At 32.2% G+C, this 24,358-nt stretch overlaps 4 protein-coding genes across 5 annotated transcripts; 1 reads left to right on the top strand and 3 right to left on the bottom strand.

The window, feature by feature from the left end:
• The first annotated feature begins 1,637 nt into the window (after positions 1 to 1,637).
• LOC107419616 (uncharacterized protein At2g34160) lies at positions 1,638 to 4,352 on the top strand. The gene is made up of 5 exons (XM_016028365.4): positions 1,638 to 2,044; positions 2,192 to 2,240; positions 2,778 to 2,840; positions 2,945 to 3,009; positions 3,916 to 4,352. Exons 1-5 carry the CDS (start codon positions 1,901 to 1,903, stop codon positions 4,012 to 4,014), a joined length of 420 nt encoding a protein of 139 aa, XP_015883851.3. The 5' UTR covers positions 1,638 to 1,900; the 3' UTR covers positions 4,015 to 4,352.
• A 2,174-nt stretch (positions 4,353 to 6,526) lies between these two features.
• On the bottom strand, positions 6,527 to 9,228 carry LOC107419618 (adenine nucleotide transporter BT1, chloroplastic/mitochondrial). Its single transcript, XM_016028367.4, has 3 exons — positions 7,942 to 9,228; positions 7,281 to 7,442; positions 6,527 to 7,160 (listed from the first exon to the last, which is right to left on the bottom strand). Exons 1-3 carry the CDS (start codon positions 8,515 to 8,517, stop codon positions 6,690 to 6,692), a joined length of 1,209 nt encoding a protein of 402 aa, XP_015883853.3. The 5' UTR covers positions 8,518 to 9,228; the 3' UTR covers positions 6,527 to 6,689.
• Positions 9,229 to 9,774: 546 nt separating this feature from the next.
• Positions 9,775 to 13,884, bottom strand: LOC107419610 (ribosome biogenesis regulatory protein homolog). The gene is made up of 8 exons (XM_016028359.4): positions 13,719 to 13,884; positions 12,881 to 13,031; positions 11,618 to 11,669; positions 11,247 to 11,375; positions 10,944 to 11,061; positions 10,399 to 10,582; positions 10,189 to 10,302; positions 9,775 to 10,089 (listed from the first exon to the last, which is right to left on the bottom strand). The coding sequence occupies exons 1-8, from the start codon at positions 13,817 to 13,819 to the stop codon at positions 9,943 to 9,945; spliced, it is 996 nt and encodes a 331-aa protein (XP_015883845.3). The 5' UTR covers positions 13,820 to 13,884; the 3' UTR covers positions 9,775 to 9,942.
• Positions 13,885 to 18,117: 4,233 nt separating this feature from the next.
• Positions 18,118 to 21,697, bottom strand: LOC107407832 (magnesium transporter MRS2-3). 2 transcript variants are annotated; one of them, XM_025069891.3, is made up of 7 exons: positions 21,171 to 21,697; positions 20,536 to 20,769; positions 20,310 to 20,438; positions 19,969 to 20,132; positions 19,623 to 19,875; positions 19,395 to 19,462; positions 18,432 to 18,571 (listed from the first exon to the last, which is right to left on the bottom strand). In XM_025069891.3, exons 1-7 carry the CDS (start codon positions 21,597 to 21,599, stop codon positions 18,568 to 18,570), a joined length of 1,281 nt encoding a protein of 426 aa, XP_024925659.3. In that variant the 5' UTR covers positions 21,600 to 21,697; the 3' UTR covers positions 18,432 to 18,567. The 2 variants fall into 2 exon arrangements, with proteins under 2 accessions (XP_015870633.2, XP_024925659.3); XM_016015147.4 differs by lacking the exon at positions 19,395 to 19,462 and having other exon boundaries at positions 18,118 to 18,571; positions 21,171 to 21,696.
• Between the last annotated feature and the right edge of the window lie 2,661 nt (positions 21,698 to 24,358).

The raw sequence follows: 24,358 nt of genomic DNA, 5'->3' as shown, positions 1-24,358 counted from the left end.
TTATTCATCACATATTAATCAACCCTCTAGGTGTTTTCTGGAATGAGCCATTCAGTATTTGCTTATTATATTCAAATTCTCTGTCCACTCTAGTGTATTCTCTCTTTTTTACCACCATCTTATGTGTTTCTTTGTTTGCTTGCTTTTCATTTTCGTTTTAATTTTTTTAAAAATTTTATTATTTCATAAGAAAATTGATGCCATAAATACTAAAACAAGAAAAGGAATGCTTTTTATTTGTTGGGTGAAAAGAAGAGAAAGCTTATTGAGGGTGCATTTTTATTAAAAGATATCATTTGTTTTTTTAACAATCTAGTGAAGATAGAAGTTCTTAAACTGTAGACTGTTAATGTATGTATAAACTTTGATATCAAAATTATCTTAAGCCGGGTGTGATATTGCTAAAAGTGTAAGGGCCACCCTGACTCTTTTGGGGTTAAGCTTTTTTAAAAAGTATAAAAATTGTTTTTATTTTCAAAAAATAAAAACTCAGCTAAAATAATTCTTTCTGTTATTAATTTTTGTAGAAGGATCAAAACAACAAAATAAGGAGGCCATCCTACTTTTCCGCAATTTTTTTTATCCTTTAAAATATGTGATATATTTAAAAAAAGAAATAGTTTGTCCTTTTTAAAAATGCAAAATGAAATTGAAAATAAAAGCAAAAACCATTTAAAAAAAAATAAAAAGAGAAAATAGTTAATGGGCTTATTAGGTTAACACTATGTTTGCACTGGTGATGGAAAAGGAAAAAAAAAAAAAGATAAATTGAATAAGGAAAAGAAAGAAAATGATAGAAAAAGAAAATATTTATAATAATTATCTGTTTGGATGATTACTAATGAGAAGGAAAAAAAAGAGTAAAAAAAATAATTAATGTAGTTTATATTTTCACAAAAATATTATAGATAGAAAATATCTCAATTAATTAGCTCTCAATTAATAAAAATAATATTGAAATATTCAAAAATTTTATTAATTTTTTTTTCTTTCTTTCTCTTTTTTTTTTTTAAATTTAAATGGAAAACTATATGGTTAAAATAGACATAATTTTTTTTTTCTTCTTTATCTTTTATCGTCTTCTCATTTTAACAATCCAAACAAAAAAATTAATTTTTTTTTCTTCCTTCATATAGATCTAACAATATTTTATATGATATAAATTTATATGATAATTTATGAATTTGAGTTGATAGTATTATATTGGATCTGTATCAGCATCTATTAGACTCAATAAATTAACAAAATTTAAAAAATAAAATACTTATTAAATCCATTAAAAAGGTATATTTTTCTAATTATGTAAGTTTTTATAATATTAAAAAATTTAATTTATTGTTAAATTTATTCTTTTTTAATTTAATTTTATAAAAATCTAAAAACAAATAAATTATTTGTAAATTTTTTAAAAAATATTATTTTATTATTTAAAATTTATATAAATTTTTAATAGATTAACAAATTAAATAATAAATTATATGATAATTTAAAAAATAAATCTTAATTGATTTATTTCTATACAAAAACTTAACTAATCATGATTAATTAATAAAATTCACACAAACACAGTATAATCTAGTATAACCTGATGGCATGAATAAAATCCAGTGCCACCATGTGTAAAGTCCAAAAAGAAAAAGGCTCATCGGTAATAATAAGCAAAGAGTTGGTTGGTCCTCTACGCACCGCTTTAAGTTTAGGTATGCGGATCTCTAGCTAATTATCTACTCTGTAGTCTTTCTAACATTTTCTTCCCTGTTGTTATCTTCATCGATCGGAGAGAGAAAGAGAAAGAGAAAGCGAGAGAGAGAGAGAGAGAGCGTTTTTATAAATTAGGGTTGGGCTAAAGCAATAAGCAGTGAAGTTTAGGGTTTGTCGGTTTGTTTGGGGGAGGTGAGCAATGGAAGAGATCACGGAGGGAGTGAACGCCATCAACTTAGGAGTAGGAGGAGGAGGAGGAGGAGCTGGAGATTTCCACAAGAGGAACCGGATTCAAGTCTCCAATACCAAGAAACCCTTGTTTTTCTATGTTAATCTCGCCAAGGTTTTTCTCTTTCTTTCTCACTTCTTGATCTGATTTCTTTTTCTCTTTCCATTAATGCATAAATTGTTTTAACTTCATCTTATAATGAATGATTGCTCTCTGATTGGTAGTGGCTTTTCAAATTTCAATTCATTTTTGTGAATGTAGAGGTACATGCAGCAGTATAATGAGGTAGAGCTTTCTGCACTTGGAATGGGTAATTTCTCACTCCTCCTTTTTCTTTTCAATTCTCCCTTTCAATTGATTTTTATTTTTCATTTTTATCTTTATATATATATAAATACATATATTTCGTTAACTGGATTGATTTGGGTAAACTTTGTTTTGTTTAACCTATTTGTGTTATAAAGTAAGTTTGTGTGGATAAGGTATATAGAACCATGATAAATCTTTTCAAGTATGATATGAATAGTTTGTATGAGTCTGGCTTTTGGAAGAAATTGCTAAGTTGCATTAGAGGTGGTACAAATATTGTTTGTCCATCTAATTTGGTCTTGGGGCGTAATGCTACTGCTATAACTGGAAAATGTTAACTAAATATTGTCAGAAGATGACTCTTGGAATATGCATTCTTTTTTGTTTCTAAGTTTGTTCCTAGATGTTACATGGTACCACTTTAGGGCTTCTTGACCCAAATTCAGTTGTTAAAAGGCTTTGGTTGTGACTAATTTGTTAATCGAAGAAGTGATAGTTAGTGTCATATGTTTATCTGATTTCATTTGCATGTTTGCAGCAATTGCCACAGTTGTCACTGTTGCTGAAATTCTTAAAAACAACGGATTGGCTGTTGAGAAGAGTAATATTTTCTATGCTCTTTGTTCATTCTGCTTACCAAATTCTTAGTAAATTGTCAACTATATATGATTTCTTCATCCTTTCTGTTGAACTACATCTTTGTAGAGATCATGACTTCAACTGTTGATATGAAGGATGATTCAAGGGGGCGACCAATCCAAAAAGCAAGGGTATGATAATGATACATGAATGTACAGCAGTTTATAAAACATTCATATGAAGTGGATCCTTGCAGAAAGGGGTCCTTAAGCATTTATCTTCATCGTTTAAGCATTATATATGCAATACTTTAGTTAACAGAGCAAAGAAGATTGGTTTTACATCTGATATGTGTATGTGTGTTTTTCTCACTTGTGTGAACTGACTGTTGATTACAAGGTCCTGTAGTCAGGGTAAATGGCTTGACAAACTCTCTGTTGGATATGGGGTCTTCCACCTCATATGCATGCCAAATATCTAGTTGATCATAGACATATAAAAGTTAGAGAGTCTGCACATTCAAATATTAGATAATTGATATGAGTCTTGATTGGATGGTCGGCCAGCAATTGACAATCAGTTTTTTGTTTGACATGCATGAGAGTACATGCATATTTGATCTGATATCATGTAATATATGTTGAAATTCAATTCTTTTGAAATGAAATTGATAAAAAATGGAAAGGAGAGGTAATAATTCAATTTCTATTTCAGAGGAAGTTGCAATTCAGATAAGATATTGTTTATGTAGGGGTGCCTACCACTATGTGAAGTGGTTAATTTTGTTAAGCTCTAACATAATAACCTAACATTATGTGAAACTGCATCTTTGAAATTGTTTTATGGTATATGGATCGCACTAAAAATGATTATGTTGAGATATGACTCAGAATGAATATATAGGTGATCTTTATAATTATCCCATATAGTTACATGCATATAGCTACTTTGTGTGCGTGTGTGGGTGCACTCATGTACTGACTGCATACTTTTGTGAATGGTCAATGTGTTGTTCATAGTCATACTCATAGGAAGTTTACATTTCATAGTCCTTTGGAGAACGAAAATTGATGGTTATTAACTGTTTTCCTTCTCAGATTGAGATATTGCTAGGGAAAACCGAAAATTTCGATGAATTGATGGCGGCTGCTGCAGAGGAAAGGGAGGCAGCTGGAGAGGATGAAGATCAAAGTTGAAGCAGCGGTTGAATCGCTACCTAATTTTTTTTTTTTTTTTTTTTTTTTTTTTTTACTAGCACTGAATTGATCTTTTTCGATGATCAATAGCTGTAGGCATCTGAATTACTGTAGGCCTCATGAGTCATGAGTATGATAGTCATGAAAGTTTTTTGTTAGGAGCATAGATTTCATATCATTTTTCTGTTCAACATTAACCTTTTTTCCTTTTTTTTTTTTTTTTTTTGGATGAAACTGTTCAACATTATCTTTTTGATTTTTTGGCCTTTGAATCCGTATAATTGTGATGTTGGAAGGTTGATTTTATGTCATGGTGATGTTAGAAGGTTGATTTTATGTAACATTATTGTTGATTTATTTATTTATTTATTTTGTGTGCCTTTATCAGCATACAAAACAAGGTTAATCAAGTCCGATATATGGAGTTAATCGATCCAAAACAAAACAAAGCAAAGCTCTGGGGGTCTCTCTGCTCTCTATTCCTTTTACAACTCTATTCTTTTTATTTGTGTCCAAAAAAATATATGGTGTCCAGCCTACTCTGTTTGGTACGGTATGTTTGGTTCTATTTTCAAAACATTTTTAATCTTTGTATGGGAAAATATGCAAAAATTTAACAAGTTTCCAAATTCTCTGGAAATTTGACGAGAGCCACACAATAGGGTCTCCATTTGCGAGATGCTAATATGCTTCTACCGGAGTCTTTGTAGTGGACCACCAATGTGTTGGTTGATTACCATGTGAGGTGTCACGGTCCTATATTTTACATACCAGAAATATACCGTGTGGCATCAAGACTCTCTATTCAAGGTTAGTATGCCCTTGCGGTTCACTGACATATCTAATGCCAATTGTATGCCCTTGCGGTTCACTACTGAGAACTACTCTTTGTGAGTCTCGCACGTAGGTGACTATGATTGTTTCCCGGCATCAAGGCTATTAATCAAGACGCTCGGTCTATTTGTAGGTTTTCATAGTCATTAAGGCTCATTCTGTTCGACAAGCTAGTCCAATGGCCTCATGTCCACTCAGCAACTTGAAGCTCAACCTTGTGCCAAATTCTAGCCAGCGGCCCAGCTCTCAATTCAGACCTTGGTCCATACACATTCCAAATAGCACATGACCTTGAGATAAGCATGCGAGCATCGTCCCAACATAGCAACATAAGATCTGAAGCCTAGATATGAATGGGGTAGAACCCGAGCCCCCGCTCTATGGTACATTTGCCACAACCTTATAATAAAGGCCCATGGGTGTTCCTTCCATTACCCATGGAAAATGGCATAGCGAATGCTACACATAACCTCTGGCATAGAAGTGGCACAATACTAGCTCACAACGCCTACTGATACTGTCATTGAGACTCTTTATCCTTCGGAGATAGAAGACCACTTTCGTGGCACTTTATGCCTGTTTCATGGCGTTTCATCGCCCATGGAAGGCTCGCTTAGCCCAAGCATGAAGTTGAAGCTGTGGGCCATGGAGAGCTAGACACGAACCATCCCTTTAACAAGCTTATTTAGTCATTTTCTTTCTGATAGTTGTAGATATCACTTTGTGTAAGGAATTATAATGGGATTTTCTCTAGAAAACTTTCATATCTTGGCTTGCCATTCATCATGCACATCCTAGTGATATTATTAAAAGATTTCCATATTTTGAGATCGAAAATCTAAAATATTATGAAAATGCCATTAAACCATTCCAAAGGTGCCGGTCATCGCATGAGGCATGAGGTTCCCAAAATTGTGATTTGTCAATCCACGAAGGAGTTTGCATTCCTAGTCTGGAAAAGGGAAGGGCTTGCGACTAAGGGGTGAGCAGAAGGGTAATCAATTTTGGTTCACACCGGAGTCTTGTCTCCAAACAAGTTAACCATGATTGTGGTGACCTAGTAAAACTCTCTTCTCCTGGTTTGTGGTCGGTCTATGGTTGGCCACTTAGTAATGAATAAATTCTAAAAAGTAATTTTAAGACCATAGTATTATTACACGTAATTATTGTATTTAAATTTACCTATTCTTAAAGAATTTTTGTTTTAGAAAGAAAAACACAGGCCAACCAAACTTTGCTCCAAAACCTCCTCTCCATACATGCCAAAACCATCTTAAATCTCTTCCCTTCCCCTGCAAAATGGTTTCCAAAGACTTTTTATCTGACAAGATTATAAACAAGAGGTACGTAGATTCAGATTACTGAAATATAATTTGCAGGATCTATACGTTAAGTCAAGATTTTTTTAAAGCTTATTCAACAAAGCTTCTTTTCGACTTTCATTAACTAAAACAAAGAAAGAAAAGTAATGCTAAAAATTTAATTAAACAGGGGGGGGGGGGGGGGGGGGGGGGGGGGACATAATTTTTTATTTTTTATTTTTGGGTAAATATGTCTAATGTCATATGAAAGGAAAAGAGTTTCATTTAGAAATCATTCCCCCCCCCCCCCAAAGGGAAAATGTTTTCACTTTTCTAATTAATATTGAAGAAAATTATATAAATGGGAAATGACCAGGAAAAGAAAAAGGGTTGGTACAAATTATATGTGGAAGATCTTAATTGCCATCATTTTAAAGAACTTCATGATCTTAACTGAAAATTCACAAAATGGCATAACACCTAAAAAAAAAAAAAAAAATTTCAAAACTGAATATTTTTTTAAGGGTATTGAAATGGAAATTAAAATTCCTCTTCTTTGTGTGTAAGTATCTTCTTGCAAGCTTCATAGCACATGAAAGATATCCCAGCAGCAGGAACCAATTTCAAGTAACTTGGTCCCAATCCTCTGTACAGACCTGGGATTCCTTCTCTTTCAAGTATGCTTATAAGAGCATGAAGCAAGTTGTTATACTGCCTCCCATTAAAAGCCCCAGCTTGCATCTGTCTCCGAGCCACCTCTAATGGGAATGTTGCACTGCTTGAAATTGCAGCAGCTGCAGAACCCATCAAAAGAGTTGTAATGTTTCCAATTTCTTCTCGATCAGAAGCTTTCTTGTATGCTTTTCTCAATGTGTCATATGCAAAATAACTGGTTGCAGCATATGGTATTACTCCTATCAGACTTGGTGTTAGGCCTCTGTATAATTCTGCAGGCCCTTCCTCTGTTACAATTTTGAAGAAGGCGTCTAAAAGGTTCTTATATACTCCTCTCTGCATTCGTAAATACCGCTGGTTGGTAATTTATTATTAAGTAAAACCAAACAAAAAATAAATTGAAAGCAAACATAAGAAGTGATCATGTTATCAATCTTTTCTTGGGATGGAAGTTACCTGGATGGTTAGTCTGTTTTTTAGCAACTCGAGAGGGTATGTACACAAGGTGGAGCTAAATCCAGCAACAGCACCTGCAATAGAAGAGGCTGGAATGGGAGGTTTTCTATCTTCTCCTGGTTTTGGAGTCAAGTGATTCTTAACCGTATCGTAGGCAAATAACTGCAGAAGAATGGTCCATGAGAAAACACGGACAATGTTTTTGCCAATGCATTGGTTCTAACATAACATGCCGAAGTTTCACATGCTGGATGCTAGATTTCAGAAAGCTCTTGAAAATCTCTACCGTCAAACATGACATAGTTGTGATTTTTCAGTTAACTATGTAAAGACAATTTGTGGCAGAAACAACCATATGAGTTTATTTATATATATTTTGTTTATGCATCTAATTCCTCCTTGAATTTGAATGATTTTGGTTAGAAAGTTTTGAACAAGAAGGATTAAACCAATAAAAATTGTTTGGACAACCAATCCAAATGGTAAAAATTGAGGACTAATTTCAGGACCATACCATAAGAAATGAAAGACTGATAAAAAAAAATTCATCAACCAAATAGATTTTCTAATCAACTTGGCAAACCACCGTACTTCATATTCAAAGATGTCATGTCAAAAATGATAAGTCAAATTTGAAAATGCAGGAGTTTTGAATTCACACCTCAATTGCCTTGCTAGGTGCAACCCGAATTACATTAACCAAATTCCCCCTAAATAAGCCCTTCCATCCTTCACTTTCCATGATAGACTGAAACACTTCAGTTATGGAGTTCCCACAACTCCCAACCATCAAGTGTGTTTTCATTGTCTCTAACGGTGCAACTGCACTGCGTGACACAGTACCAGCAATTGCCCCGCTAATCAACCTCCTTAATGATGGATTCCCAATCTTAATCTTCAGTTTCAGACCACCCATTTTGCTCCTTTCTACCACTCTTCCAACCTCCTCTGCTTTTTCTTCCATCAACTCTGGAACCCATCCAACCCTGTAACCTGATTCAGGTATGGTCACATATCTCATATATGAATTTGTGGTCAGAAGTTTTGGGCCATTGAGCTGAGGATTTTGAGTATTTGGTGAAACACCAATTCCCATTCCTAACCGGCCAACGCTTGCAAAGAATCTTGTGGCATGAGAACTACTCTCATTAGCACCCCATCGAATCTTTATCCCGGAGCTTGAAAAGACCACAGCTTTGGTTCCATGTTCACAATCTTGCAACCTTCTCACACCCATTAGCCTGACACTTGAAAATAAGCTATTTTCTACAGGTTTCCAACATATACCAAGAAACAGATTTTGTTCTAGAATCTTATAAAAAACATTAAAACTGAAAGAAGAGTTGGTTTAAGCAAATGGGTACCAACGAAGTTGGCAAAGAGTATATTCTTTTTGGAATATGAGCACATTAACCATCTGGTATAGAGAATTAAGAACAAGGCTATCTTCGATATATGGAGATTACCAGATCGTCAAGAAGAATAATACCATAATATACCCTCCTGCAGTAAAGGCAGAGTATATAAGGATGGTGTAATCTTCAATGTTAAGCCTCAGCCTTTCTGCATCGGTTTCTTCTGTTTCTCTGCAGGTATTAGATCCAGGTCTTATTTGTGGCCTCCACTAAGAAAGCCACTAAGAAGTAGAAGCAAAACGTAAAGACTTCTAACTTCCTAGTAATTTTCGCTGACTAAATTACCACAATGATAAAGATTGAAGTTGATTCTAGCCAATGATATTAATATACATCATTTATATATAACCTAGGAAAAAAAAAGAAAAGAAAAAGGATAAACAGATTATTTATGAGCGATTCTTATTATTATTCCTGTGGCAAAAATGACAGGAGTAATCCATTTGGTGGACTTATTTGGCCAGTGATTTTACATGGTCTGTAATTTACATTCATCGCTGATATTTTTGTCCCGGAGGAATCCAAAAAGCAATTTGAGATTGTGAGTTCAGGCTAAGAGAGACCGCAAAATTTGTTTTGTGACATCCCCCTGGTGGGACCATGTTTAGTTGGAAAACTCAAAATCACCACAAGTGAATTAGCAACTTGAATTGGTTGCCGTGGCCTACATGAACAATGAGATGTTAGTCATTTTCAATCTCACACCGCCAAATGAAAAAGTAGACTACAGGAAAATGAAAATATGTCATTTTATCTTGTTGGAATGCTTTAACACCGTAAAATCTGAGATGTGTAGAGAGACTTATAGCGCCTGTTCTGCAATAAGTTAGGCTTTTGCATTAAAGGCTCGAATGATTTGTTGTCTGGTGCCAACAATAATGGGTTACACTTCGGTCAGAGCCACAACCTTCCATGAAAACGGCATTGGCCAATCTTCACATCCTTCTATGATATTTATTCTATCTCGTAGACACTTAGCTGTGTTATAATTTAGGAATTTACAACATCAAATGCACTTACGGAGATAAAAGTAGATACACAGAAACGCTGAGAGAGAGAGAGAGAGAGGACACAAGCCATTGCGTAAAATACTTTTTTTTCCTAATAAAAATATCATCGTACACCCAAAAAAAAAAAAATTAATAAAATAAAATAAAAGATTCTCCCTCCAAATAAATAAACTTGTAGCACCCATCCCAAAACCCTACAAGCTTGCAAGTTACAACAGCTATTACTATTATTTAATTTCATTTGGCCTTTCCTTTCTTTGAAGAACCTTTCTTTAATGGCTTCTTAAATTGCTTCTTTGGTTTCAGCTTGCTTGAGGTTGCTGAAGACTTCTCTTCTCTATTTCTTTTCTTCTTCTCTTTCTTAACATTGTACATGTTGACAGCCTGTTATAAAGAATGACAGCATAAGAAATAAATCTACTTGGAGAAAAGATGAAGGACAGATATAAATCACAATAGGAAAAGAGCTGAACAGAGCTGAACCTTATTAACGTTGAGTATCTCATGGGAATTTTTAGAGAGAAGCTGGTTGAGAACTTTGTCAGTTTGTTCTTTTTCTTGTTTACCTATTCCTGTTCCTTCTACAACTGGTAGGAACTGCAAGCAAGTAATTGGAAAACAATGAATAGTGGCACACAAGTTGATGAATAATCATATGAAACCATTAACTTCGTTAGGGTAAGGATTACGAACCTTGCGGTACTTTCTGCTATGTTTAGCAGGTTTTTCACCTGCCAATTTCTTGTCAAATTTTCCTCCACTGGCTGTTGCAGTTGCTGCCATTCCAGCCACATTCCCCAGTTCATCTTTAGAAACTTTCTTGGGCATAGCCTGGGTTCCTGTTATGGGCAAAGCTGTGGCAGCTAGTTGAACATGGCTGCAGAAAGTGATATGTAAGGCCTTGTTTTGCAGTGAAGAACAAATTGCTGTCATTGGAACAGGTGCGAAGTGTTTTTTGGGAAGGGGTAGTTTGCACGTATATAGATATATATATATATATATATATTTACTTATATCCATGCTTTTCTAGCTTCTTATTAAACGCAATACCAACAAATGCCAAAAGAAAAGTAGTTACAAAAATAAAATAAAAATGATTTATACATCCTGGACTACGGATGATAACCTTTGAATTAGGAAAAGCTGCAGATGCATTTCAACGTTTGAGTGTGATAAGTTAAACAAGAGGCAGACTTCCAATGTTTGAACAACGGAGGAAAGGGATTAAAAGGCAATACCTTGGCAAAGCACCAAATTTGGCTGCTTGTTTCAGGTTCTGCAACCTATTTTTCTCTTGCTTTTCGACATGTTTCTTTTTCTCTGACCGTCTTTTAGCAAAAGGGTCCTCCCCTGGCTCTGCAAAAATGACAAAAATTGATAAGAAATTAAAAAAAAAAAAAAAAATCCATTTTTTTTTACACTTTAATGATCAGTGGCTAAAATTCACTGCTCCTATCTTTGGGATTACAATAAAGTCCCATTGTTTCCATTCAAACAAAATAAGAGTCAACGCAATGACAGGTATCGCAACAAAGTCTTACCATCAGTCATCTTTGCTTCAATGATAGGTACATTATCCTCATCATTTGCATGATCGTATCCATAACGGCGTTTCCAAGTACCGGTCTGCTCATCATACTCGATCTTGTCCTTCTTCCGGTTCTTTATGCCTGCAAAGAATGTCAAAATTATGCAACAAATATAAGTTCAATGTGGGATATCAGAATTCAATCCCTGAATCTTGTCATGGTCTAATCTGGCCTTAGAGCCGAGATTTAACACATTACCACCAGGACCTTCAGATAGAAAACAAAGAAAAAAGGCTCCCATCAAATATTATTTATTTTTTTTTTTAGGGTCAATATTATTTTGTTGACTATATAGAAAGAATATAACAGTAAAAGCGACTAACCTCTTGCTTTGGCAAACAATTCCCATTTTGTTGGTGGTTTAGGCTTTGGAATCTGGATAAGGTAAATGTAAATGAGATAGGCAGTCGGCAGTTTATGCTTAATATAGAAACTAAAATAAAAAATTATCTCATCAGTTTAATTAGAGGAAACAGCAAACCATAATGCATTTTGTATGTTACTTGTGTAATCTTTGCTTAGTTTAAACTCCATAGGAAGCAGCCTTTCAATAAACCAATACAACCAAGTGGCATGATAAGAATTTGAAAGCACCTAAGTAAATGAGCTGTACAACAAGTGTAGCCTACCAGGTCTATAGGGAAGAACGTCCTTTTTGCTTTCACATTACGGTCTGTTTGGATAACAGTAAAATTAGTGAGAATCCAATTCCTTTGGAAAAGTGATAACTTGCTTTTGAATGGATATTTATTGTGAAGTGGAAAAATATAAGCCCAGGAAATTAGATTCCCACAAATGTAGGAAAATATGTGGGAAAGTTGTTCCTACTTATGAATATGTCATTTTGAGAATCTCACAGAAAATAGTTTTGAATTTTTTTTAAAATACATATTTGCTCTTAATTTATTATACAATATTAAATTTAATTATTACTCACCAAATATATCAAGAGAAAAATTAATTCTCAGGAAACTCATTCCAAGGAAACTAAATTCCGGGAATCAATTTCTCTCCCAACTTTGACACTTCCTAAACGAGGCCTTAATAAAAAAAAAGAATTCAATTTTAGCTGAAACGGATTAGAAACTACAATTGGATGCAGCAATTACTTAATCTAAATTTCTCCTAACCGGAGTTAATCCAGCAATATATAATCATTTTCTACCTAATAACAAATCATGAAAACCAGCAATTATCGAAAGCGCTAGTTAGTGAACCATTTTTCCTTGTGGTAATCATACAACTTTTGATGTTCTGAATTGAAGAAACAAAATAATAAAAAGGAAAAATATTACAAAAATCCCATATGCTCTAAGTTCTTGTGCACCTGATTATGTCCCTTGATGTCAAGGATGTAAAAACTAACATAACAAATAGCATATTTATATAAAAGTATTTCAGCAAATAACATCAGAGTTTTATGGTGTCGATAGTAGGCTGAATTTCTTATTATGTGCCATTGCCAAAATGCACTTTTACCAAAAGCCAAATATGTGAGGAAATGGTTTCAAGTAAATAATCAAGAAACAGTCTGTATGAAAGAATAAAAATGAAAAAATATAAATAAAAGGGAGTGAGTGAATTACATGCTTCTCTCTTGGCAGTCTAGTAGTCGGTGGAGGCAACTTGACAATGGGACCGTCCACATCTTCAGTAGCAGGTAAGTTGAAAAGATTATCCGCAATAGCCTGAACTAGCTCAGTTCCCTGCTTTAGACATTCCTTCACTAAATTCTCCCTAAAATCATTGACATTTGAAATAAACTAAGAATTGACATATTCAATGGAATCTCTTCAAAGCACATGTGCAATCAACTAGAATCACAAAGTTATTTGAATTATTAAACATTGCTTAAAAGTTATGACTAACAAGAATACAGAATTTTGCAAGTAGTCAATTATGCAAGTAATTTTATAATACGAAAAGCAACAGAGAATAAATCATGAAGCTTGCCAATAGATTTCCATGGTATTATACAAATTAATTCATTGCGCTTGAACATCAAGGTAACAAATTTCATTTCATAGGCGTACACAAAATGAAAAACAACCAACTTTTTTCCCCCCTATTAGAGATGCCTAACAAGGTATTTTTCAGATAAAAGCATAAACAAACCAGAAAGGTATTCAAATCAGAGACCAACCCCATATTATCATGATTAAAAAAGTAAATTAATCAAACCCACAGGCGAAAAATATAATAAAAATAACAAAACAACCAGCACTATTTTGTGCATTCTCAATATTCGAACTTATAAATAAATATCCAGACTAACAGAGCTTAAAAAAAATAAAAATTCAATAACAATAAACTCCAAAAAGAAAATAGAGTTGGATTTCATATTGCAGAGGTTCCCAAATTACAAGACATGTAATATACATGCAAATAAAAAATTATAAAAAAATAAAAAAATAAAAAGCAAACCTTGAGGAGGGAAGGGAAGGAAAGTGGTGATGAGGGTTGAAAGCCATGAGATTACCAAGGTCGACCTGAAGCTGCTGATGCTGCTGCTGCTCCGTCTCCATCTTTGACAAGCTCTTTTGGTAGTCTCTATACAGCTGGGAAGAGCCTCAAAAAAGAAAAGGACGACGAAGGAAGAAGCTGCCTCACAGGTTTTATGTATGTCACCATAACGATGTCGTTCTGTTTTAACCTAAAATTCTTTGACAAGTTATAATTGGGCCTAAATAGACTCATTTCTACTGGACTCCCGTTCATGAAAACCTAGTAATAATTGGGCCTTGAGCCCAAAGCCTGCTGATTTCATTTCTTTTCTTTGTTTTTTTTTTTTTTTTTGGTTTTGTTTTGTTTTTGTTTTTTTTTGAGCTTGCATTTGGAAAATTTAGTACGTGATTTGAAAATACACACACACACACACACATAAGGGGAAAAAAAAAATGGTTTCTATTCTTTGATTACAGATACGAATTTGGAAAAAAAAAAAATATATATATATATATATATATATTTTTAGAAAAATCAAGATATACTTGGTGTTTTAAATTTTCACAAAGATATCGTTATTTTTGGATAAAAAAGGAGATGTTATTATTATTATTATTGTTTTTTTTTTTATTGTACTACAATTCCATTTTTGTTTTTCCTATATAAATAGTTTATGGTAGGGTTTGCAAAATATAAACAAAGGAAATAATAATAGTTTAATTATTTTGTTTTTGGTGGTCTAGATTTTAAAATTACCACTTAGTAAGGATGTTATAAAATGTTTATAATCCATTTTGGATCTAATGTAGTATAGATATAGACAAACATAGTGCCAGGTTATGTTTGGTCATAGGTATGTATGTATGTATGTATGTATGTATGTATATATATATATATATATATATATATATATATATATATATATATATATATATGTTTATACTCACCTATATATATATATATATATATATATCAGTAAATATATGATGTTCGGTAAATATATGATGTTTAAGTGTAAGTGGTATGTCATTTCCCAAATTATGATATGGGTTTTACAAAGTATCTACTATTAGATTCGACGATCAATAGAGTATATGTGCATTTTTAGATTACATTTATATATATGTATCTATATATATGTGTATGTAAATATATTTGTAATTTCACAAAATTATTTGTTTATGTTAATTATATTTATTTATTTTAATGCGTGTATATATATATATATATAAATGGAGGAAATTAAATCTCTTATGATGATTATTTATATAAGTTACCCTGATTTCAAAATGATTTCCTTTTATTATTTATTTATGGTTTTAAAATGGAATTATGGAAAATCGATGTTTTTATATCAGTATAATTATCCATGATTATTTGGCTAAATGTACATACAATATTAGTGTTCTCAATATATGTGTGATTAATTTTAGCTCATAGGTTATATTTAGTCATCTCTTGGGAGTTGTGGTAAGTAAGAGAATCAGATATTTTGCAATGATGGTATTAGTTACCTTTCCATAGCCAAGGGACGGCAGGTTTAGCCTATTCTACAATGATGGCATTAGTCATCCTCTCCTTAACCATAGGATAACAGCTTACCTACCAGCGGCACCTTTGGAATACTGAAGGGGGACCTCGTGCAGGTTCTTTTGTTCTCCGTCCAGCCTTTTATGTCAAATGGTGTTTCAGATACTAAGTATTACTTGGCAGCACTGGTATATCATATAGGGCATCAAATCTTTTTCCAATATATTATGTGTTAGATGTACCATATAGTACCATCATAATAACTCAGTTATATTTATAGGCACTTGGATAAAGATTATGCCTATGAGTGGTTTATTATTGTATTTTTACTGCCTATGAGATCAACTAACTGGAAAACATTATAGGCAACCATCATTGACTGTATTATTAGTAATATACCTATGGATGACTGATATAAAGGGATGTACACTGATATATTGTATGGTTCATTAAGTAATTTCTAGTTTTATTGGATAGATCTTTACACAGATTTTATACAATTTCAATGTTTTGTATTTATGGATTTAGTCATATTTTTAATAACTTTTTTAAACAATTTTCAACATCAAAGTTTAATTATTTAATTATCTTATCATAATTAATTTATTACCTTATTATTATTATTGTTGTTATTATTATTACTATTTGCATGATTCTTGCTTTTATTTTAACTAATGATTTTCTAAACTTGAAAGTGCATGTGAAGCCTAATTAAGTAGTGAAAAAGTTCATACAAAGAGCAGTGATAGAGATCCGGATTAGCCTTCGAATAGGTATTGCAGCCTCCATGCAAGTTATTCAGTCTTTGGACAGATATTTCAGCCTACGGACAGGTTTTGTGGAACCTTTAAGGGATTATATACATATTCATATTTATGTAAAAATATATATTTACATTGCTTTTGGATAGTTATGATGTTATTAAAATTAATGTTATGACTATAACAATTTAGTTTGAAATGTTATTTCTATATATTTATTTTATTATTTTTTATTCAATTTGATAATATCTTACAATTTATTGATTCCTAATGGCATAAATTTATCCCTATATATTTCCTAGAAATATTCTGATTTATTTTTGGAATTTGAGGTGTAGTTTGTTTAGGTTACATATTGGGATCCAAGTTGTCATTTATTATTACTATGGTTATATTCATTTTTGCTAATAATATTATGGATCTGGGATAATACGTATCATTTTTATATTTATATTTATGTGCTAATAAATATTTGTGGAGTGCCGTAATTTGCAAAATTGTGGTAAGTGAGAGGTGTGGACAGTTACAAATATATAGAAGTGTGTTTTTATTCAAGATCAAATTTGAGAAAGTTTACTTTATAGGGAATATGCTATCGGATTTTATGTAAAAATTCTGATGGAGTTTCCCCTAGTTAGGGCCACACTAGAGTTCCGGTAGAGAACTCCAGGAGAGATTCTGACATGACAAGTTCATAGTTTTGAAGCTAATGAGTTTAGTGTGGCTGATCTGCATGATTATTAGAACAAACTTGTCAATAATCAGCTTTGAAATATAATTTGACTCGGAATGATCGAGTCTTATCAGGTCCAGGGTCAATATGAGTTGGTGTAAAAAGAGGTGTTTGATCAACATAAAATCAGCTCGTTCTAGCCAAGAAAAGTATTCAAGGATCTACTAAATCATTCATTAAGGAAAGTTTGCTTATACATTCCAAAAAGGAACTTGAGAATATTATCAGCAATTTGAGAAAATCCTAGTTTCCTTATCTAGAGCTCTACGGTCCAAATCAGTTAGAATATGGTGAACTAGATCCGTTAAGGTCCAAGGTATCACAATGCCTATACAAACATAAGTGATCAACATCCAAGATACATATTTTTTACACCTATGACAGTTATCATCCTTAGGCATTCAAAAATTACAATTTTACTTGAGCATCAAAGTGTTTGGTCTGAAGACCTTCATTTCTTCATCATTTTGCAAAGATTTGAGTCAAGATAGTTGGAGTGTGCGAAATTGCACTTCTACAATTTAGGATGGTGGGGGGCAATCTAATGGGTGCTCTTGCAAAATCTTTTCATCAACATTGCAATCCTATACTGGAATTATTGGCCATTAAGGAAGCTATGTTGTTTTGTATTCAAGCTGGTTTATGGGAGGTGGCATTGTGAGTGATTGTGAGCGATTCGAAGACGACAATATCAATTCTTCAAGATAGTCAGGATTTCTAGGTTTTAATTGTCTTTTTGTTACAGGATATTAAACATTTATTATGTTCCTATGATTGTTTTATGTGTTCTTTTGATTGTGGTGATACTAATAGTTTTACTCATAAAGTTGCCAGGTATGCTTTTTCTATACTTGTATGAGTTTTAGATAGAAGAGTGCCCTGAATGACTATTTGATATATTGGAGAATGATGTTGACTCGTTTCCTATTCCTGAAATAATAAATTTTCTTTTCAAATTTTAAAAAAAAGAAAAAGAAAAAAGGAATCTATAAATGACTGCTTCAGCTTCAGATTTAAAAAAATTATAAACAATAAAATAAAATAACCGTAAAGGTGAAACATTTTAATTAAAGCATAGAGAATTCCTTTTTAACGTAGACCCAAACTTTCATTTTCTTTTTCCTTTTTTTAATTTTTTTTTTAAAAAAAAAATCAGAGAAGCCTTGTCGTACAAACTGAAGTGATAAAAATCGTATCTTTGTCCCAAATTAATCCAAGTTTGTACGGTTCACATTATTTGGTTTGCTTAATTTGATTGCAAGATATCAATTTCTTTACTTTCCTTTTTTTTCTTTTTTCTTTTTTTGGCTAAACTTTATTTTTCACTCTATATGCAGTTTATATAGCTGCTACATATCCAACATGTGTACCATGCAGCCTTACGTATTTGATCCAGCGAAATACAAAATACAATGAGGTGCATAGAGAGCTGTTTCTTCGTCTTTATAAAGCATGTATATATAACAAACACACAACATTGTACTGGTATGATTCTCTAGCTGTACAAACATGGCACTTCTCTATTCTAGTAAGCGTTTGTGCTTACACCAGGCAATAGCAACGACATATAAGAATATTGTCCCAGTAGTGCTGCCCGCTACAGTCCATAAGAACTTTGGCATCCCCGCTATCTTGTCATTGAATAGCTCGATTCTGATGTTCATGCCAAAGATACCAGCCACGACGATAAAGGCACTCACAACAAGGGTTGCCGTTGTCAACATGACCCCCATTTGCAGGAGATGGTTCTGTTTGTCATCCAGCATTATGTTGATGTAGTCCTCTGTGTCGTCGACATACTCCCTCAGCTTTCAAAACCACCAGAAAAGTAAAGTATCAATAATAAATGCCAGTAGAAGTAGGTTTCTTAAGTTATAAAGAGCGAAAGCAACTCATTGTTTGGTAAGTAACAAAGAAAATAAAATAATAGTAATAATTTATTAGACAAGTGAAGATTATGGGAGCATATGTAAAAGCACAGTCCTTGAAAGAATGTTTGATGAAGTTCACTAATTCCATTGCCCAAGTAATGGGTCTGATCCACACTACAAGCAACCTTGAAATTATTCCCACTCTGCTTCATACCGGAAATATGCACGATTACCCACATATTCCAGCAGCGCAGAAATGATTCTCTATCTCTAAACAAAACCCTTAAATTGCACCAGTATACAACTTAGATCTCTCTAATCTGTTTCTGGTTGTCACATTAATTTCAAAGTCTACGGCCTCTATTGCTCTATGTCTCTGATTTGCAATTCTATTTAAAAAGTATCTTACAATTGATATTTGAAAATAAGCAGACAAGACTCCTTCGAACATGAAGGGCATACATATACTTTGGAGATTATGAAAGCACTTTTATGCAACATACTTCATGCTCATAAAATATTTTAGTATTTACAGTACATGGATAAAGTATGTGTGTTTGTGCTGCCAGAAAACAGATACTCTACACTTATATTACAGAACTAATAATTTTTAACTCAATTATTATCCGGGCAAATGCTTCACAGACTATGCACCAAAATTTATGTTCTTCTGTAAGGGTATGTATTACTTGCATCAAATAGTTAAGCCTTCAATAATAACAGAAGCCATAAATAGATGATATTATTAAATGCAACATACTTCAACATCGAGAACTTTCGTATGTACCCCATTAGTAAGACGGCCAACTGGTTGCGAGTCAAATTATGCTGTTCAATTCATTTAAAAGGTACGTAAGGTGAAAGGCAGCTAAAAGGACACCACTACGTCATGTAGTTGAGGCCTAGAAAATCTTCATTGAACTTTTTTCATCTAAAGAACCATGAAATAAAAATAATACATTGGCAAAACTGAGAAAGAGTTACTTACTGTGGATAGTTTGTTTAATGTACCATCAATTTGCACAAAGTATGCTTCCAAAAGCATTTCAAGCTCCTCTACATCAAGCTGCTTGTTCATAACACTGTCGGTAGTACTAGTATGGGTCCCTCGGCTGTCCCTACTAAGGGACTTAGATGGTCCATACAATTGATCCTGAGGGTTATCAGTATTCTGAATATTATTTTCATAGTTTGTGTAATCACCGCCAGTTTCAAATGAGATTTTACTAGGAATCATGGCACTGAAAAGGGACATTGAAGGTGTAAACTTGAAGCCAAACAAATGACAAAATAGCATGCCTATTATAAAAATGACAATTAGATAAATTACATGCCTGCCATCCATGTCTGATCGAGGAACTTCATCATCCATGTCATCTCTCTCGTTCATAGAAGACGTAGAAAAATTATCAAGCTGTTGCTGAACTAGCTTCTCAGTTAAATGCATCTCAGCCATATCTTCATCATCATCTAGCAAATGTTCCAGTTCATCCCTCACCTAGAAATAAACATGTTTGCATCTTTATTCATACCATGCAAAATAAACACACATATAATAACAAACTACAAAAGCAGAATGCATGGTTCCATAGGATATACGGTATTCATGACTATTTTTCAAAAATCATTAACATAAATTGAAAATGGAATTTCAAAATCATTAAAACCAATTAACCTTCTGAACACGTCCAGTTATCGCAACTAAGCGGCTCTTGATTTGGCGAACACGTTCCAAATTGAGGGTGCTAATCTTTGAAGTCAGCTTATCCAAAGCAGGATGAGCCTCAAGCTCCAATGTTCTTGCCTGGTTGAGAAACACGAACAAAAGGAGAACAAATAAACACAAAATAGACATAACAGAAGAATGAAAAAGTAACTAAAACAGCAATAAGGTAACTTACCTCACTGTCTAAGCAACTACAAGCTGCCTCAAGGCAGGCCTCCAGTGCAACAAACTCAAATGGTAGAACCTTCAAACCATCTTGATTCTGGAGATCCTCTTTTCCTTCTCCCTTTTCATCCTCGTTTTGATCCTGTGGAAATGCTCCCCTGCAATTTTCTGGGCTAACGGATCTTGATTGTGGCTCCTTCATATCACACAAAGTTGACCAGTTTGTATTATCACCATAGACCCCCTATACAAAGAGGAGGTTAACAAGTCAAAAGCTGCATAGATTACTTATAAAGTAAACAGATTAATCATGTGGGCAATTTTCAGAATAAAAAAACAGTCCAATTAAGTAAGAAATTCAGCTAAATGTGATTAAAAATGAGCATTCAATTCATCTATATACTCGTAATATAGCTCACTACAATGATGAATCTAATTATAGCTTGGTCTAAAGTTAATGCTTTTGACTATCCTCCAAAACCTTGAGTATAATTCTATAAACCAAATTAAAAAAAATAAATAAATAATTATAATTATAATTGTTATTTGCAAAATAAACAATTCAGATACACAGAAAACAGAAACGCCAAAAAAACGAAAAGAAATTCAAAGCAATAAAAAAATAATAAAAAAAATAACCCAGACTTTGGTAGCCTGGTGGTAACGCGTGAGCCTGCGCTGAAGCTCCTCAACAAAGGGGGTGACAGAAGGGTCTCTCGAGTTGAGAAGCAGAACCTCCTGAGCCGTGATGATGGCTTTTATATGCTCCAGATTTATCACGATCGCACTCTCACGACCCAGCACCGTCGATGGGTACGACAGCAATGGATCTAGGATCCGGAGGTCCCGGGCCGGCAAACCCGTTCGGCGCATGATGGCGTGCTTTCCGGCCTCCACCACCTGGGCTTGGCCCGTGGAGTCAAGCAGAAGCCATGGTCGGACTCCGGTGCCCTTCTTCCGGAGGCCGCCGCCCACGGGAAGGCCCTGACCGGGGATGGTTGGTCGTACCGAGTCGGGATCATCCTCCCGCGGCATGTGGCCGGACTTTGATGGTTGGGAAAGATGGACCTTCATGGCTGGGTCATTTTCCGGTTTGGTTCTTTGGAAGACTTTGGTTTTCAAGTCTATACAGTATTTACTTGCTTCTACCACACGCAATAGGAATCGTTCTTTTTTAATTCTTTTTTTAAAATATTTATTTTAAAAAATTAACGAACACTCTTTCTTCTACATTTTTTTTCTCCAAACAATTAACCGTATACTTAGTAGAAAATAAAAATCTAATAAAAAAATCGAATATAAGTTGCAAGACATAATTAATATTTATATTTATCAGTCAGACCAATAACTTCCCATAGTTTTAACAGCATGGTTTTTTTTTTATAAATTATTTAATCATATCAATGATTAAAATCTAAACTTAAAAAAAATAAATTTAAATTATGATATGCTAAAATTTTATTTAACAGAAGTGAACTTTATCAAAATCTATTGATTAATAATTATAATTTTAAATATTAATATTATATATGATTTAATAATTGAAAAAAAAAATATCAAATTTAATTTTAATATTAAAAATCTAATTTGAACATAGTATTTATATATACATAATCTGTACCGAACAAAAATAATCTTTTATTTAACAGCTTTATGAATTATATGGAAGATCGGTTGAGGGGGCGTAGGGTGGCTGGGGGAGGCAGTAAGCCTTTATGTGTATTGTGATGTTGACTTTCGTAAAAGGACTTCTTGGTAACTCTTTCAATATGATAAAATGGACTTCTTTTAGATAATAAATGAAAGTTGTTAATATACAAGGTCTTTCGGTAATGTACTTATACGGAGGAATTATGGAATGACATGTGGCAATGTGGCAAAAATAACGGATTCATCAAGGTGTCAATTAATAAATGATGGTAAATGTTGTTACATGTAATCGTAAAACAAAAATTTGACCACAAACTATAGCAAACTAGTGTCGATTCCGTGTGGTGTGATTTACAATATGTGTAAGTGTGGTAGATGATGTTGAAAATTAATTATATTCAAATTAAATCAAATAAAATTAATTATATTATTTTTTATAAATAAAGACTAAATATTATTGAGAGTTTGTTATCAATTTTAAAATTTTCATTGATATTGTTTGGTGATTTTGCCAAAACCAAACAATTTGTATATCTCTTTTAATAAGTGTGAGAATACCATTCTAAATTTAATTAGAGAAATAGAGAAAATATAACAATAAAATAATAAAAATTATGCGAAATAAATCTGATAAAAATTAGATGATTATACTAATTTGCATGGAACAAATATATTAAAAATTCTTAAATGTCTACAAAAAAGACTTTAAATATAAAGTTAATTAACTAAGTGAAACAACAAAAAATAACAATAACCTTTTAGAAAAAAAAATATTATAACAAAAATCAAATTTAAAGAATAAACATTGTTCAATAATTGCATGTATGATTGATTAAAAGTTGAAAAATCATTTGCTCCATTGTTCATTTATAAGCGTAGACTTTCAAAACTTAATAAAGACACAAATGTTATTTTCAACGATAAGTGTAAATTTTTTTCAATTCCTAAATTCAATCCACTATTCCAAATTGAAACTTTTTCCTCCATTATTTGAATTAATTTGAAAAATAAATATGTATGGTTATCCTCTTTCTTAGTCTGAATATTATAAATCTGACCTTATTTATATCCTCATTTATTTAAGAAAAAAAATTATTTTCAAAATAAATAATTAGTCTTATTTAAGTTTTATTTGCTCCAAAAATAATTATTATTTCAAAAAGATATTTATTTGCCTTATTTAGATTCATTTATTACTTTCTAAAAATAAAAGTAGCTTTATTGAGGCATCTTTAGTTTCACAATTAATTCTCAAATTTATTGTTACTATTTAAAAATCATAATTGAGTGTTTAGGGGGAACAAAAAAAAGATAACTTGGGTGTTTTGGACCAACATGCATTAAATAATTGGCTATTTTTATGTTCTTTTCCCTATTTAAAAATGCAAATAAAATTAAATACAATCCAATTACCAGTTGTAATATTAACTGTATATAAATGGCATCTAATTAATATTTATAAAGTAATTGGTAATTTTATTAATTTATTAATTAGAGAGTATTTTTCCATAATTTATTATCTTAATTTTTACTTAGCTAAGAAAATCGTTTTTAAAGCTCTAAATTAATAACATTTGCTTTATGGGCGGAAATTTTATAATAGTACAAATGAAATATTTATAATAGTTAACCATATATATATTATCATAATCTTAAGATTACTTTTTCAAAGCAACTTTAAATATATATATATATATATACACACACATTTAAGTTCTCTTTAAGTGTTTTTTCTTTTGTTAACATATATATATATATATATATATAATGCATCTAATTAATATTTATAAAGTAATTGACAATTTTATTAATTTATTAATTAGAGAGTATTTGTCCATAATTTATTATCCTAATTTTTACTTGGTTAAGAAATCATTTTTAAAGCTCTGAGATTAATAACGTTTGCTTTATGGGCGGAAATTTTATAATAGTACAAATGAAATATTTATAATAGTTAACCATATATTTGTATTATCATAATCTTAAGATTACTTTTTAAAAGCAACTTTATATATATATATATATATATATATATATATATATATATATATATATATATAATTAAGCAATTTTTGGACATATATTGAAAAAAAAAATGCATTATCTATCTTAAATTTTTTGATAAGGAGATTAATCTCATTGTTAATTGCCATATCCTAATTTTATTATTTTACAATGAAATT

This window comes from Ziziphus jujuba, chromosome 1 (genome assembly GCF_031755915.1).
Source record: "Ziziphus jujuba cultivar Dongzao chromosome 1, ASM3175591v1".
NCBI classification, from domain to species: Eukaryota; Viridiplantae; Streptophyta; class Magnoliopsida; order Rosales; family Rhamnaceae; genus Ziziphus; species Ziziphus jujuba.
This window is presented reverse-complemented; position numbering and strand designations above follow the sequence as displayed.

Coding starts and splice junctions, on each gene's coding strand:
- LOC107407832 (XM_016015147.4), bottom strand. CDS start 21,599: ATGAAGGTCCATCTTTCCCAACCATCAAAGTCCGGCCACATGCCGCGG. Junction 20,770..21,170: donor GTTACCACCAGGCTACCAAA/GTCTGGGTTATT, acceptor CTCTTTGTATAG/GGGGTCTATGGTGATAATAC. Junction 20,133..20,309: donor TAACTGGACGTGTTCAGAAG/GTTAATTGGTTT, acceptor GTTTATTTCTAG/GTGAGGGATGAACTGGAACA.
- LOC107419618 (XM_016028367.4), bottom strand. CDS start 8,517: ATGGGTGTGAGAAGGTTGCAAGATTGTGAACATGGAACCAAAGCTGTG. Junction 7,443..7,941: donor CACCTAGCAAGGCAATTGAG/GTGTGAATTCAA, acceptor ATTCTTCTGCAG/TTATTTGCCTACGATACGGT. Junction 7,161..7,280: donor AAAACAGACTAACCATCCAG/GTAACTTCCATC, acceptor TTACGAATGCAG/AGAGGAGTATATAAGAACCT.
- LOC107419610 (XM_016028359.4), bottom strand. CDS start 13,819: ATGGAGACGGAGCAGCAGCAGCATCAGCAGCTTCAGGTCGACCTTGGT. Junction 11,062..11,246: donor TGAAGCAAAGATGACTGATG/GTAAGACTTTGT, acceptor TCATTTTTGCAG/AGCCAGGGGAGGACCCTTTT. Junction 10,090..10,188: donor AGATACTCAACGTTAATAAG/GTTCAGCTCTGT, acceptor TCTTTATAACAG/GCTGTCAACATGTACAATGT.
- LOC107419616 (XM_016028365.4), top strand. CDS start 1,901: ATGGAAGAGATCACGGAGGGAGTGAACGCCATCAACTTAGGAGTAGGA. Junction 2,241..2,777: donor GCTTTCTGCACTTGGAATGG/GTAATTTCTCAC, acceptor GCATGTTTGCAG/CAATTGCCACAGTTGTCACT. Junction 3,010..3,915: donor GACCAATCCAAAAAGCAAGG/GTATGATAATGA, acceptor TTTCCTTCTCAG/ATTGAGATATTGCTAGGGAA.